Source organism: Lygodium microphyllum, chromosome 28 (genome assembly GCF_053477565.2).
Source record: "Lygodium microphyllum isolate KBCC chromosome 28, Lygodium_microphyllum_v1.1.10, whole genome shotgun sequence".
Classification (NCBI taxonomy): domain Eukaryota; kingdom Viridiplantae; phylum Streptophyta; class Polypodiopsida; order Schizaeales; family Lygodiaceae; genus Lygodium; species Lygodium microphyllum.
In genome coordinates, this window is record NC_141162.1 from 75,971,395 (window position 1) to 75,988,763 (window position 17,369).

Here is a 17,369-nt window from a genome sequence, read left to right on the forward strand (position 1 = left end):
AAGTGCTTTTGGATTTGCAAATATTCCAAACTCCCTTTCTCGTATTGAATTTGTGTCCACATCTTTTACACAATGTTTTTGCAAAGTTACTTGAATGATGCTTTAGCTACATGCATGTTTTTCCATGTTTATCATACAATCTCACTGCATGGCTGCTTATGTCAACCTAGTTTTCATCTTCTTTCTTGAATAGTAGAGCTATAAGCTACAAGTTTTGCAGTGGTCATCCAAGGCTTGTGGTATTGCTATATTCCCTTGCAGTCGTTTTGACAAATTATCCGCGGGGAGAGCAGCAGTGTTCAGTTTGGGGTGGTGCAATGGAGACCCCTTATGTACGAATTAAACCTTTTGCCAGAAATGATCGCTGTGCAGAGCCTAATAGTCTGAATGCTAAGGCCCCAGTCCCCCATTCTTGCACCATACCTACAGTCTAACCAAGGAATTGTAGCCACAAATACATTTTTAAAAAGGCAAATCACTTGACAGGTGTACCAAAGATCTCAATACATACTTGAGAAGATTTAGCAGGGACACCTTGATGAATGCTAAGGCGGGTCCCCCATTCTTGCACCATAACTACAGTCTAACCAAGGAATTGTAGCCACCAAAACTCTTATAAAAAGGCAAATTACTTCACAGATGTATACAAAAGATCTCAGTACATACTAGAGAAGATTTAGCAGGGACAAATTGATGGCTATCCATTCAATCATGACTCCACCAAGGAATAGAGTCTTCGAACTAGGCATTTCTCTTCACATGTTCCTGGTCCATTCCCAATCTATAGAATGAGCCCCATCTAATTAGAGATAACATCTCATCACACTTTGTGGATACAGCTTCAGTAATTGTCCCAGCTCATAATTAGAGCAGAGAGTGTTCCAGATCCTTCTCCACAAGGTGCTCTATGCAAGGATTTTCTACCTTTGTACATAAGGCATTATATAACGCAACAAATTGATGGAGTGAGAGCTCATCTGGCCTTGCCTGCAAAAGAGAGCCAAAACCAAAATACAAAACAGCCTCAAATCTACAACCTTACAGCTTTTAGCACAAGCAAAGCAAAGTCGTGCCATGCCAATATCCAGAATTAAGCCTGTATATTGAAACTGACATACAACCTTTGCAGAAACAGACAGCATCCCTGTTACTTCCGCATATTAGAATGAATTCATGTACATCCATATCACTTGCTTATATAAGAATGGAACTTCACCAAAAACATCCGGTTCATTCAAAAGCTATGCACTTCATGTACACACAACCTTCAGTTCACCAGAAAACATCACAAAACATCCAGTTCATTGAAAAGCTATCCACTTCATGTACACACAACCTTCAGACCATGCAATGAAAGTCAGCATCAACTACAGATTGCAGTCAGATCAAGACCCTCAGGTCTATCCATGCTATAGCAGTAGAATCTTCAAACTGTATTGTCACATACCGTTTAATAGGCACGGCTAGCAGGTAAACGTGCTTAATGACCTTTAGACCTTTATCCATACTACCTCTTTTTTTTTTGTTAACTCATAAGTTTTTGTTAACTCATAAGTGACTCCATACTTTGTAGAGTGGCAACTTATGAACAGCCCACAAATTTCAGTGGTGGCAAGGCCCGGATCATACTTGGTTACAGTGTGTTCTGTTCTTCTGCTGGATGAGGGAAAGGTATTCATGAGCTGAATTTAAAGCTTTAAGCTCTTGGAGTAACAAACTTAGAGGTAGCTGGTGGAATAAAAGCCCATGCATGGAATTACTATTGCAACTTACTTAGAAAAGGCAAGCTCCTTTCAACATAATTTCTCATAGCACCATTTACTCATTCAAGGAAATAAACATAAGATCTCACAAACAGCCGTGCATCAGTCAAAGGTAAAGAACTTGAGTACCGTATCAAGAAGATCCAGTGACTCGAGCGCTTCCCGAACATTTGCAGATGAATATAAGTGCTGCAGTGAATTTCGTAACATTTTTCGTTTCCCACCAAATGCAGAATTCACCTGTTTCAACAAATCCCTAGTTAGATTTCAGACACTTCCAAGTAGGAAGGTGAGGAAGTATAACTTATACCTCACTCCTTTCATCCCCATAATCTCATCCTTCCCCTTCATTTGATGTCTCATTAAATCATAGTCTCACTATAACTTCCAAGTAGGAAGGTAAGGAAGTATAACTTATAATTCACTCCTTTCATCCCCGTAATCTCATCCTTCCCCTTCATTTGATGTCTCATTAAATCATAGTCTCACTATATCTTCCCACTCACTGCCCCTCCTCCCAAGGGGCCCTCCCCTGACTATCACACCTCTTCCTGTCAGGATTAAGTGTGACCTCAGTCATGCCAAACCTCCAATGCCGATACTCCTACAGCAATCCATCAGATTCAGCTGTTACTCACACAAGTGAAATCTATTTGGGTATGTACAGTGATCATTATGATGGAAGGTAAAACGTGAGGTGATTTTAAGTCTCTACCCTCCTGAATTCAAAGAGATGAGGAATGATCAATTTTGCTTCCCTCATCTCTACACTCATGCATTCATGAAAGTTGAACACTTCAAGAATATGCATCAATTCAGAGCCTATATTCAATGTATATCTTACCTAGTTAAGGGTACATCAATAATTGATCGTTCTTATTAAGCTAAGAACCAGTCAACAATTGAACTATTTGGCACTGATAAGGATTCAATACATTGTGCACTCTTTTTATGTGTTATTCCTGAGCAATGGACATTGCTCGGTGCTCACGAAGGCTAGACACCTTTCTTGCACAATGTTCCACTCAATGTCTATTTAAATGTGGGTGTGCAAGCATTTTATTTTTATGATTCTCAGAAATATGTTCCTTTTCTATGTGCAGAAGAAGAAAAAACAATAATGAAAAATGAAAAGAAAACTTCAAAGACCAAAAAGACAAATATTTAGGCAAGTCACTGCTTCAGTATTGAGGATCCACAGCAGCCTTTGATGCATACAAGCCTCCTTCAATATGGAGTTCTACTGCTGCTAGATTGCATGGCAAATCTTTAGGCACAACAGCCTTTGATACATGCAAGCCTCCTTCAATCCGGAGTTTATCCAATACTAGATTGCATGTCAAACCTTTAGAAAATCATTGCTTCAGCATTTACAAGCCACAACAGCCATTGATGCACATAAGCCTCCCTCCATTCAACGTTCGTGAAACACTAGATTGCACTTGTAATACAATTATGCTAACCAAATTGAAATCAACTTGACAAGAAAAAACTTTACCATTGTAAAGAACGATTTTGTTGAAGCCACACACGGATACTCTGATGTTTTCTTGATTCTGAAAGATGCAACAGCTGCATCTACCTGATTCACAAGGAAGTCTCCATAAGAGTTGAACTGTATGAGGAAGGCAAGCTTTACAACCGAAAACACCCCCACCCTGCAGTGGGGCCCCCAAAACCTTTTCTTTCCCCCTCTCCTTCCCCACAAATAATTAGTTATTATCAGCATTAGTGCTGAGGATCCTTGCATGTTAAATCTTTACTCCAGCCTCTATGACTAGTGTATCAAGGTTTGGCATACCAATTTTTAGGGAAGGCAGTAAGACCTGACCATGCCACCATCTCTTATGAAGAGTAATGAGTTACAAGCAGTTACACCTTGAAACCCTAGGAGCATTACTACCTTTCCCCTCACCAACCATCTTCTGAGGTCCTTTTTCAGAAAAAAGGAGTCAAATTAAGTGCGACTTCCAAAACTTTTAGTGGCTTCAATTTATCTATGAAATCTTTCAATGTTGACTAGAAGAGAGTAACATCATGAGCCTGTGTTCTACATGGTTTAGCTATTTTAGAGTACAAGCAAAAGATATCTGTAAAACATGCACTTTATGCATTATTGTACTCCAAAGAACCTTGAATCTAATGGAAATCCAATCCAATGTTACGTAAGATTCATGTGCAAGAGCGAAGCTTGGGCATGATGGAATCAAAAGTGCATGAAGCAAGAGTGGACCTTCAAGGAGAATGAGATGAACACAAGAGGTAGAGGAAATAATAATGAAGGCACAAGTCCCCAGGAAAAATAGTGAATTTGCAATGAAATATCTACAAAGTGAGCCTATAAATAGGTAAAAATGTAAAAACAAGCCAACCTGTGTAGATGCCAGAAACTGGCTGACATCAAATGCATAATCTGGTCCAGTCAAATAGACCATCTAGGAGCAGGTAAAAGATCTTGGACAAAAACCCTAAATAGATTATGGATGCTATGGAGCTGGACTCATACTCTCGAGTCTCAACACCCGCTCTCAGCAACATACCAGGGAACAAGAACCTGGATGAGCTGAGGGCTACCACATGAAAGGGAGTGTGGAAGGGATAGGATTATTAGTAGACATGTTATTCAGTGTCTTGTTTTGTGTACATCTCCTGGGACCTGCTTGTGAGCCTCAGAACAAGTCAAACAACAATATTGGGAGCTTCATTACTGTCATACTCTGCCAGTCTATCTTGTGTCTCAGTTTCCACCATTACAGGCACATCAGGTAGAGATTACAATTTCTAGGCCTTGATCATCTCATTCATTTCTTCTCATTAGCTTATTCACATTGCAAACAGTCCACTTGATGGAGTGCATTTTCAGATTTTACACATATGGCAGCAGGCACTAGCTTTTGGCAGCATTAGGTCAGCCTGTTTCATGATCTCTTGCTTATAAATAGGCAGCCATTCACATGTCTCCATTATACGCATACCGTCCAAGTATCATTCTTCCCAAATCAGATTCTCATTTTCTGCCATCAGTTGGCATCCACACATGCAGAGGCTGACTGTTAACGAAGCCTTGTATTGCATCCAGATCAGACTGTTTTCCTTCTGTTTCTTTTGTGTTTCATCTGCTCTTCTCTTCTCTCCCTTTTAATTCCTTCCGTTGCACAACTCTCATGTGTACCATCACCAAGTAAAGTCAGAGAGCGCCCTAAATCTGTTGTGTTCTCTCTCTAAACGATGTGTTTTCTCTACTGCAGACAGGCAACCTGATTGTGGATCCCTGCAGCTATCGGGTCTCCCTCAATGACAGGTGTCAGCATTCAGCAAGTCTTCTCCATCAAACAGCAGGTCACTTTCATCCATTTGCAGGTCAACATCACCAAATGTAGAACCCAGCAGGTCTTCCTCATCCAACCACAACCTGAAGCAGCTTCTGCAGCAGCAGTTTCATACAAACAGCAGGTTCTCTTCATCCAACAGGGCTAGCTGACATCAAAAAGTAAACTTTCCAGCAGGTAGCAGCTCTTTTTAGCCCCAGGAGAGATCAAAATGCAGCAAGGATCAGGTCACTTTCCAATTCCGGTGACAATCCACATCAAAATACGGCCTATTTTGTTGCTCTTTTGCTGTGACCTTGAGAATTGTTGTGAAGACTGCTGCGAAAGGGAGGATTGTCGCGAAAATTATCGTGAACGACTGGATTGCAAGGATTGACATGAAGAACCCACAATTTGTGACATGGATCGACATCTACACGATGACCAACCTCCCTCCCATTCCCTGTCCTCTCATTATTCCGGTCCCCCTTCAGCCCATCCTCAATTTAATTGATGGCCATCATGGCACCACCTGTTCAGGGACCCATCCTTGCCACTCTCTCAAAGAAAGACAAGTTGGATAGCTCAAATTGGGCTATTTGCTCATGCAAGATTGTGTATAATCTTGATGCATCTGAACTTTGGGATCCTCAAATTGGGTCTAAAACAGATTCAGCAGCCTTGCAGGACCAGCTCAACTCTCAAGCTCATTCCTACCTCTTCATGAGTTGCCATGATTCAGTTACTCCATGCACAATGCATCCATAATGCCTATGAGGTTGGGCCTGATTATCCTCTCTTTACCAGGTGACCTTTGCCCATAGGATTACCCTCCAAATGAAGCATGAGAGCTCTCTAACACATATTCCCTGACCATGAAGGATCACATCACAAAGATGGAGGGGATTTGGGATGATCTTGCATCCTTGGAAAGCAAGTTGCTTTGGATAATATGGCTGAGACTTTTTTGTCAGGTCTACCATCACTGAAGTACAACATCTTCTATAGCACACTTCTCACTTCTTGTGTTCAGGAGTCGAAACACTAGAATTAGTACTGACCTTACATTACTTGAGCAAGTATTAGGAGACAAGACCTGATGGAGGAGGCTCCTCTAGTCGTACTTTTGTGGCTGGCCATTCATCAAGGAAGGGACAAAGGAAGAAGGAAAAAAATAAAAAATAAATCAAAGTCTACTTCCAACACTGGTTTTGGAAAGAGAACAAGCGTAAAGGGTTTCCCCAATGTACAGAATTGTGGGAGGACCTCGCATCTAGAGGAGAAGTGATGGAAGAAGTAATCATCTTCTTCTTGGTGCGAAGGATGGAGCAACATCCACATCTCCACCTGCCATTAGGATTGAGTCAATCTTCCTTCACATCCATCAATTGGAGGATCTCTCTTTCAACTACCTCATCTTCAAAGGCCTTGGCTCATGGATAGCAATGCTCAAGTCACATGACTTACAAGTGTGATTGGCTCCACGATCTCCATTCCCAAAAGGGTATCATTGCTATAGGTGACATCTCATGAATACCTATCAGATGTATGTGCACCATGCTGATTCTATCTAACCGTCCATCTTTCCGTTTGATAGGAGAGATCCTCCATGTACCCTATTTGGGCTTGCATCTCCTCTCAACCCATGGCCTTTCCCATCTTGGAACTCGAATTATCTTTATAGAGCAAGCCCTTTCTCCAAGATGCTACCTCAAGAGCCATTCTTTGGGCAGGTGATCAAGAGCGTGGGCTTTATCCACTCCATTCTCCTTTTGTTGTGCAAGGTCCTCTTGAACATCTTCCCATTGTAACACCCATCAAGCTACTCTCTTTCCTACCCATCCCCCACCATCTCCTCTAGGTGGTATCGACATCCATCATGCGCTTATGGAAACCCTGGACTTTCCATCAGTTTCAAAGGGGGGTTCCCAAGATTCATGAGGAGTTTCAAGGATGCACCTAATGCAGCACCTGCTTTCCCTATTCCTTGAGCCAGCCTTGCTGCTAGCATGGCCATCCTATGCCCTTTGGCACTTCTGATGTCTATCTTAGCCACTACTTTCCCAAGCCACCCTTGCTGTTAGCATGCCCACCTTGTGCCCTTTGGTCCTTGATGTCTACCTTCCACAACAATGCTTTTCGGTGCCTTCAATAGCTCCTCACTATCATTTTCTCATCAAATCAGAGCCTTCAGTGTGACCCATTCTCTAGGCCTCTCCACTCCCAACACGCATCTTCTTGCTACCCCTATTAGTGGGTTCCCATCTAGAGAGGGCGTCATGCTACTCACTAAGCTATCTTCATCGGCAAACTACTTTGACATTTACATGTTTCAATGTTCTAGCAAAGCTTTTGATTCTCCCTCTTTCAGCCATACCAACAGTTTGAGAGGGGCTGTTAGCAAGCATGTTATTTAGTGCCTTGTTCTGTGTATGTCTCCTATTTGTGAGCCTTGATCCAAGTCATACAAGGACACTTGTAACTCTATCACCATCATAGTCAATTGGTCTATCACATGTGTCACTTTCCTCCATTATTGTTACCATATTTTGGTAATGGCCTATGTGAACACACTTAGGAATGTCGCGGCACTTCTTAACTAGGAGGTTTTCAAACCCCAAACTTCTATATATGCCCATTCACTCTAGGGAATACTAAGTCTCATATATCGTCTACTTTGATACCTCTCAATACATTGTGTTGTGTGCTCTCAAGTTTCTTCTTTAGCTTGTGTGTGTGCATTCTTGCAACCCTAAAGTCAACAATTGTATTATAGACCAATTTGAGAAATCTTCTAGTTAAATGCACGTCTGTGCCAACAATAGTGGGATGGAGACCTCTCACAAGTTTTTTCCCTTAAACAATTGGTATTAAAGTGGGTTTTGGCCTCTTCGGCAGAGTCATGAATACCCTTTGCTTCACTTCCTTCGATTCGGTTGAGATTTGACAAGCATTCAAAGCCTGTAGGGTATGGCATCATCGGATTTTTTATTTGGGGCCATTTCCAACTTTGTTTGTACTACTACTAGTATGCAACTAGTACTGCATAGGCTATTTTGCCCTTTTATGTAAAATTTTCAACAAATGTCATTTCTATAGGCTAAGGCTTTTACAATCCACTTTTTGTTGGGCTATATAGCACGTATTGGTTTTTGCAAATTTTTCTCTAGACATGCAACTTTTGCATCAAGAACAGTCAATGGCAATGGCCGGTAACAATGATGTATTTCATATGTTGGTTGTTGAGGGCAAGTTAAATAAAACCAACCATCCACTATGGGCTTATACGATGCACTGGCCATGGGATTCACTCATGTAAGAGAGCTAAAAAGGTTTGGAATATGCTTGCAGGTTTGCATCAAAGAATGAAGGTGACTCTGGTATTTTGACAAAGATCAAAGATCTTAAGGAGCAATTTGTTGAGCTAAAATAAGCATTACATGCTGAATTAGTCACTTAAACAGCCCCAATAATGCTTAATTAATGAAAACCCTAAAATGGTACACCGTTTGAGAGAGTTTTAAAACGGTGCACAGTATGAGGTCCCAAAACTTTCTATAAATAGGTAGGCTGCCCTCCATTCAACCCAATCTCGTTTTTGCATGTTTCAGGCCCTCTAGCTTCCCGTTGCTGTCTGCATCCATCATGCACCTATTTCAAACCTAGATCGTGCAATCTACATCAATTTCTGCTGCATTTGCGAATCAGCCACATCATCTATAGCTAGCGACCTGCTGAACTACTGTGTTTGTGATCTACGGCTGCTGTTCAGACTGCCACATCATCATACCTGCGTTTTTGCTGCCATCAGCCTACCATGTCATCATCAACTTGTTGCATTTGCAGTTTTCTCTCTCTTTGCTTGTCTGACACTGATCCGGCATCACACACTGCTGTGTTTGCTGCTGTCCAATATCAAGAGACTGCCTTTGCTGCGTTTCAGGATCCATCGGGGGTACAACACACTCTCCCGCTCAGCACCTCTGCCTCAGTCCTCTAGACACGAGAGTTCAAGGTACAATTTTCATTCTTACATATTTGTTTGCTACATGAGCATTGTATATTTCATTTAGATTTCCACTGTGTTCATTGTCTCTTGAGTTACCCTAACCCTACTTGTGTTCTTTTGAGTTTATGCTTTGTCGTACACTTTCATTTATGTTTCTACGTTAGGGTATTCCTTCACATGGTATCAAAGCAAGGTTCTCTTTCACAAAACTTCAACCTTTGATCTGGAAGCCCTTTGCAAGAAGCAAGAACAACAAGAGAGTAAGACGACTTTAAACACATCTTCACCACATCATCATGATGCTCCCAAGCCTAGCACATCAAGACAAGTGACAGAGTGGGCTTCACAACTTGCTCCTCCATTGGACATGACTAGAGAGTCTTCGAACATCCATGGAATCCACAAACCATACGAGATCTCACGAGCCAAATACAATCTCATCCTCATATATCGAGCTCAACAATAGATTGAAGGTAAATTTGAGTTTTTCCCATTAGATTCGGTGCACCAATCCAATGATTTTGCAAGAAGGACTAAAGCTCCACAAAGGACTGGCCATCCTAATGTGGAAACTGGCATGGAGTACAAACCATTTTCCTCTGCTTCCTTATCCCTTTCATCTTTTCCACACACTTTTCCACCTTCATTCACTCATATGTTAGGTACCCATATTACTACTTCTCAATTTTAAATTTTACTTCCTCTTTTCTGCAACATATTGGTGATGCTCATGATGAAGAAACTCTTCAAACTAAGTATTGATTCATTAGCCCCTAAGAGGATAGGCTTTTCCATTTGCACTCATCAACAAAATTTGCAAGAGCCTATGGTGAGGGCTCCTCCATCTTTCCTTTAGCTTTTACATCCATTGGACATTATTAGCCTATTTCTACCTACCCACCTTCCCCTCCTACTCATCCCCTCCACCACCTCCTTATTCCCCTTATCCCATACCTCATAGCTCTTCCTCCTCATCAGCCAAACACGCCTTTAATGATAAGACTCGCTTTAACGGGTCGAACTTCACTACTTGGTCAAACCTAATAAGGCATGTCCTTGACTCCCAGTACCTACAAAATCTTGTGCAAGGCTTAGAGCCCCAACCTAATTCTGTACTTATTCCATATGAAGTTGTCCGCTCATGGGGATGACTTGAAAGTCAAGTTGATTGAGTACTTGCGCCTTCTGGCCAAATTTTACACCACAAGGACTCCTAAATCCTCTGACAATCAGATCACATTAGTTGCCGAAGAAATACTTCCATTTTGTGCAGCAAGTAGTTTCACAATCCACTTTCTATGAATTTGAGTGTCAGCTATTGCGTTATGCTCAGCTGTCCGATCAGTTTCATAGTTAGACCTCTACAAAGGGGACTCTCATCGCTTCTTCTCAAAAGGGGCAACAAGGGAAGGGTAAACAAAATCAAAATTCCAATCAATATCAAAAACAAACTCAAAATCAAAATCAAAATAGTAAGACCCAAGGAAATTGCCAGTCATGTCTATAACCTGGGTGACAAAATGTAGCGAAGAAAAATCAGTATTGTCAACATTATCAAAAGGCTGGCCACTTTGACCAGTGTCAATCAAAGGCAAGAGGCACAACACCAAAAGATAAGACTCAAACCCCTACCCCTTAGCCAAGCAACCCCTAGCACGGGAGGCAAGGTGGTGGGAACCCTCAAGGGGCAATGGCAAGGCCAAATCCATGCTACCACCAGTTACCCATCATAGTCAAGAACATTTTGAATACCAAAGGGCTTTTCTAATTGGTCTACAAAGATCCACATCATCTTTGTAGAGATATTTCAGAATGTGAGTCTCGTCCACATCTACGAGTTGCCTCCTGATGAGGTGACTACAAAGGCCCACTCGTCACATCCGAGTACTTCAGCTACTCCTTGGATTGTGAACAAAGAAGCTACCCATCATATGACCCCCATCGAGGACATTTTCATTTCCCAAGCCTCTATAGCCGAGCACATCCAAGTTGGGAACAACTCCTTGGTCACGATTCAAACTCACAGTCACATCAATTTTGCCATTAACCAAGGCCTCGATCATGTTATATTGAATGACGTATACTATGTTCCCCGGCTTGGGATAAACTTATTATCCATTCAGTAGCTTTGTCGGTCGGATCAAGCAATCTTCTTCACATTGACCACAATGAAGGTCTTTGACTCTCAGACTGGTTTAGTGATTGTTCGCAATGAGGCATATATAGCCTACTGGTCTGTACCACATGACAGTTGCTTTCCGAGCTAACAGCCAAGGGCTCTGAGTTCCAATGCTTCCAAGCTTTAGCCACTAAACGGGAGCTTATGAGCACTAAGTGTCTTTGACATTTTTGCTTAGAACATCTCAAATATGACTCTCTTTATGAGTTCTCGCCTCACCAAATAGTTGGTGGTGTGTTGATCGCCTTCCCCACTTGAAGCTATTGCAAGATCTCTGTACAGCCTGTCATCTCGGAAAACATCACCATACCCCATTCCCTCAATAGTCTACACATAGAGCTAAGGTACCTCTTGAATTAATTCATGTTGATCTTTGTAGTCTGACATCCACCGCCACCTTAAACAGTGCACTATACTTCTTTTTTATTGTGGATGATCATTCTCGTTACATGTGGGTGTACTTTCTCAAACATAAGTCCCATGCTTTCATATTATTTTTTGCTTGGGTGCTACTAGTACATAATCAAACTAGTCGTCGTGTAGGATGTATGAGTGATAGCGAGGGCGAGTTCACCTCCCATGAGTTTTCCAAGTTTCTACATGAGTAGAGCATAAGAACGGAAGCTGGCGTGAAATAACATACTCATGTGAAGGGAAGATTGCCTCTACGAACTTCCCTTCACAAAATGAAGTCGTAGAGCATAAGAACGGAACCATCATAAATATGGCACACTTATGCTATCCATAGCAGAGCTCCCTGAGCACCTTTGGATCGAGGCTATTAACACTTTGATGTATATCCTCAACCGGTGCCCAACTGTTGTTGTCCCTCACAGGACTACGTATGAGGCATTCTTTGGCTCTCGGCCTGTAGTTTTCCACTCTAGTCTTTGGCAATTATGCTTACACGCATATTCGATGAGAGGGACATGGTGCAATCTTTTGTACTGGATTCCAAGCCCTTTCCTTACAGTACTCCTCTAGAGATGGTGCCATCTGAGCCGCGTCTACTACTCACTCCTAACCCACCTACAAATTTTTTAGCTCTTGAGTCCCCTCTTCGAGACCCATTACCTTGCTAGTACTAGTAGACCATGCGGGATTTGAGAATCCTTCCACCGGACTCCACTCTGAAGGGCCCTAGAAGATTTTCTTCGGCTTAGCGCATTCTAAGATGAATAGTTGGCAAGAGGCTCCTCAGCACCCGAATGGCGAAAGACATGGGAAAGAAGCTAGAGAGTACTGACCAAAATGAGACTTGGACCTTGGTAAATCATCCAAGCCACAAGAAAGTCACCGGGATAAAGTGGATTTTTAGAACTAAACTAAAGGCTAATAGGACTTGAGACAAGTATTATGCTCTCCGCGTGGTGCAATGGTTTTGACAAAAGTAAGATATTAACTATGAAGAGACTTTTGCTCCTACTCCGCGGTTGACATCGTTTCATTTGTTGGTTGCGCTAGCCACTCACTACAGTTGGCCTATCTATCAAATGGATGTCAAAAATGCCTTTTAAACAATTATCTAGAGGAGAAAGTTTATGTGGAGCAACCTCTTGGATTTTCTTCTACTAACTAAAAAGATAAGTTCTTTTGCTAGCAAAAAGCTCTTTACGAAGTGAAGTAAGAATCGTGGTCTTGGTTCCAGAGGATGAATGAGTTCCTTAGAACTCATAGATACCATTCTACGCTCTATGACCCGAACTTATATGTCCATACTACTTCAGAGGGGTTCAACTATATCATACTATACGTCAATGATTTACTTATCACTGGCTCAAATTCTACCGCCATAGCAAAAATAAATTCTGACTTTGCTCTACTTTTGAGATGACAGAACTTGTCTTACTTTTTGGGGATGGAGGTAGTTCGATCTAGAGATAGTATTTTTGTGTCACAATAAAAGTACACTCTTCAATTAGTGAACTAGTATTGTATGGATCAGGCATGGCCTATGGCCATACCTCTTGATCCCACTGTCCATCTTTCTAAGGATACCCTAGGTAAACCCTTCAACAAGCATACCTATAGGTCTATGGTAGGAAAGCTTATTTGATTGATTCACACTACGCCAAATTTAGCTTACTCAATTAGTTTGCTTAGTCAATATTTCACTGCACCTAGAGTGTCACATTGGATTCCATGTCTTCGCGTTTTGAGATATTTGAGGTGTACCTCTTCTTATGGCTTAATTTATGCTTCCGGTTTATGTTTGCAAGGGTACATTGACTCTAACTGGGCATGCGATCCTAATACTTGGCATTCCCATGGTGGCTACCTCATTACCTTGGGTACGACACCCATCCCTTGGGCCAACCATAAGCAAGAGATGGTGGCAACTTCCATGTTCGAGGCTAAGTATCGAACTTTTTTTGTAGTATCACAAAGACTATCTATTTGAGGAGCTTACTGGCAAGTAGGTTGAGCTAGACACCATCCACCTAGAGTTTGTGCCTTCATCTGACAACTTTGCAAACATATTCAGCAAGGTGTTTAATCGGCCGATGTTGCAATATATTCTACCCAAGATCGGCTTGGATACACGCTCCCCTACTTCACATTGATGTGAAAAGAGTGATTCCCTCCAGTTTTCCATTCCAGTTTAAGAGGGAGCAACTTTCTTCTATTGGTGTTGAAAGGATGTTGTTTACAATTTCTTTTTCTGACATTTTGTATATTGTATTTTTATATCTTCATCCACATCTTCAAGATAACATGATTGTAGAAGGGTACTTGGGCAAGTGAACAACTTCCCTACAAGGGCACTATGCAAGGGCACCATTGCATAGCATTTTGCATAAGCATAATCACACCTGCATTGCCTCTTGCATAACTCCAATGCATTGGCATTCTATTCTGTAAACATGCATTTGTGCACATTTATCCCTTTTCGGTCTTTTGTCTGAGTGGTGGACTTTGGATCCACCGTATTTGCAGCATTGCACATGGCAGTTCTCAAAGCAGTCTCCCTTGCTTATTTAGCTTTACTAGCTTGCTTTCTGCACATCTTTTTTACCTCTCCACATACTCACCGTATTTACACACCACTAGCCTCTTTCTTCATCATCAATATCTAGTAGCGGTAAGGATAGCTTGCTTATTTTGTAAAAGCCTTTGGATTTGGCTACTAGTCTCCCGTCCGCAACCACCACTTCTACTTTTTTCACCAAAACTAATCACCCAAAAAAAGAAAACAAGAAAAACACAGCTCACTCTGGTTCCATCTGCCTTTGCAAGACTTGGTAGGCCACTGGGCAGTTAAGGTGCACCCTTTATCCGATGCCCTAACTTCTCTGGGCAACCACTTGGACTCTCTTGGTAAGATAACCATCGCCTCCATAGTCTTCGTAGGCCACTAGACAGCCACCATGCACCCTTTTTCCGATGCCTTCACTACCACCACCTCTACTTTTTGCACCAAACTCATCACCCAAAAAAAGAAAAAAAGAAAACAACAAAAACACAGTTCACTATGGTTCCATCTACCTTTGCGAGACTTGGTAGGCCACTGGATAGCTAAGGTGCACCCTTTATCCGATGCCCTAGCTTCTCTAGGGTGACCACTTGGACTCTCTTGGTAAGATAACCATCACCTCCGTAGTCTTGGTAAGTCACTAGGCAGAAACCATGCACCCTTTCTCCGATGCCTTGGCTACTTTGGGATGGGACTCCTTAGGGAAAAATCACATAAAAACAAAAACACTCAAAACTTCGGTAGACAAGGGCTTCTAGCTTATACAAAAAATCTAGCAAGACATTCAAACATATTGAAGCTGCACAACCAGTGATTACTCCAAGAAAGAGCTACAACCTCCATCACACAATCTACATTGATTTCTATTGCATTTGCTGATCAGCCACATCATTTACAACTGGTACCCTCCTGAACTGCTACAGTTGTGATTTGTGACTGTTATTCGAACTGCCAACGTTTTTATTGTTGTCAACTTGCCACATTATCATGCCTGCATTTTTGCTGCCATCAGCCTACCACATCATCATCAACTTGCTGTGTTCGAAGTTCTCTCTCCTCTGCCTGTCTCACACTAATCCGACACCAAACACTACTGCATTTTTTACTATATGACATCAAGAGGCTGCCTTTACTATGTTTTGGGATCCATTAGGAGTATGACACACTCTCCTACTCAGCACCTCTGCTTCACTCCTCAAGACATGAGAGTTTGGGATACACTGGAGTTAGCAAATTTGTGTTGACTGCTAATAATGGTAGTACTTCCACACTTTCAAATGCTTTGTATGTGCCAAAGATCAAAAAGAATTTCCTATCATTTTTTACACTTACCAAGATTGGCTTGCTTGTAAAATTTAGAATGACGGATGTATTGTTCATGATCTCCCATGTCATGATACAATTATTGCATCTAGTTCGCTATGTCAAGACCTATAAAAGCTCAACAATAATTATAAATGTATGGAAAATATTGCATGTGTAGTTGTAAATTCCAAGGCTGTTTTAGATTATTCCAAGGTTGTTTTAGATGCAAAACTTTGGCATATACATTTTGATCATCATAATTTTGCTAGTTTGCTACACTTGGAGAAATCTAACATGGTGTCTTTATTACCTACTCTTGAGGCACCTACAAACACGTTTGACAAGGGTACATATAGGGTAAAATGCAATGTTCTTCCTTTCCAAAGATAGCTCAATGAAGTTAGTTCACAAATTGCAACTTGTACAAAGTGATGTCGTGGTTTGATGTAAACACCATCTTTTCATAATTACAAATACTTTGTAACTTTTATTGATGCTTGCTCCAAGCATGCATGGGTGTTTCCTTTAAAAGCTAAATCCGATGTATTTTTGTGCTTCAAACTATTCATATGTATGGCTGGAAATTTGTCAAGATCTAAAGGGGCATTCTCTATTCTAATCAAGCAAGGCAGTATATTTCCAAAGAATTTAATGCATTTGTAGCCGAATGTGGGACAAAACCCCAATGTACAATGTCATATACACTCAATAAATTGGTATAGCTGAGAGAAAGCATAGATCTCTTGTAGAGATGGTATAATATATGATAAAAAGTCTAGCTTTGCCACATGTTTTCTAGCTTAAGACTATTATGTGTGCAACTTATGTACTAAACAATGTCCCACCGAAGCATTGCACTCTATCACTCCATATGAGGCTTGGCATGGCAAAAATCCAGTTGTTGCTCACTTCCATGATTTTGGTTGCCTCGCTTATATATTAGTATCCATGCAACGGCACAAAGATTTAATGATAATGCTATGAAATGTATATTTGTTGCCTACCATTCTGAAAGTAGAATGTTACATGTTATATCATCCATAAACTAGGCATATTTTCATCAGTCATGTGATGTTATCTTTGTGAAAGATGTTGCACACCCTTTACTTTCATGTACCAAGGAGATAGTTATACGCTTACAAGATATATATGACACTTTGTTGCCTCTTTTCAATTGTGTACACTCAAATATAGCACCAAATGGGATAATTTTTCAACCTATGCAAGTTTCTAATGAATCCACAAATCAACCTATTTCTAATGCAAATGTGAATGCTCCACTTGATGAGAGAGCTAAGATTACGCAATCAAAATGATGCCAAAATGGTGAGTGCAAACCTTATTTGACAGTAAATTGGAGACACCTTTGTCTCGTCATAATCATTCTAGCTCTCATAGTACCTCTTATGTATCAAATTCTTATGCATTAATTGTTTCCAATATGGGTAATGAGGATGAGCTTGTTTCTTTTGAAGAGGCATAAAATTCAAAAACTGGATGTTGTTATGCAATTTGAGTATGATGTTGCTGTCCAAAATGGCACTTTGTTCTTGTGTGGATCTATCTCCAAGCAAAAAAGCCATTGGTACCAAGTCACTTTACAAGTTATGTAAGCCAAATGGTAGTGTTGATTGCCATAAGGCTAGACTTGTGGCAAGGATTATGCTCAACAAAATGGTATTGACTTTGATGAGACCATTTCTCCCAATTGCTGCATGACAACAATTATTAGCATTTTTGTGTATTAGTAGCTTGTAATGGTTGAAATATATATAAGTTGGACACCAAAACTACATTTTTGAATGATGATTTGCATCAGGATATACATGAC

At 41.0% G+C, this 17,369-nt stretch overlaps 1 protein-coding gene across 3 annotated transcripts in view; it reads right to left on the reverse strand.

Moving 5' to 3' along the window:
* Nucleotides 1–609: 609 nt before the first annotated feature.
* LOC148011618 (ribosomal RNA small subunit methyltransferase, chloroplastic-like) overlaps nucleotides 610–17,369 on the reverse strand; it is a 75,508-nt gene continuing 58,748 nt past the window's right edge. For 2 of the 3 annotated variants that reach the window (XM_087670936.1, XM_087670934.1), the window contains 3 exons: nucleotides 3,262–3,345; nucleotides 1,893–2,003; nucleotides 610–987 (listed from right to left, as the gene is read on the reverse strand). In XM_087670936.1, the coding sequence (XP_087527062.1) occupies nucleotides 865–987; nucleotides 1,893–2,003; nucleotides 3,262–3,345 (318 nt within the window). In that variant the 3' untranslated portion in view covers nucleotides 610–864. The remainder of the gene's footprint in view (nucleotides 988–1,892; nucleotides 2,004–3,261; nucleotides 3,346–17,369) is intronic. The other variant, XM_087670935.1, reaches the window with a different exon arrangement.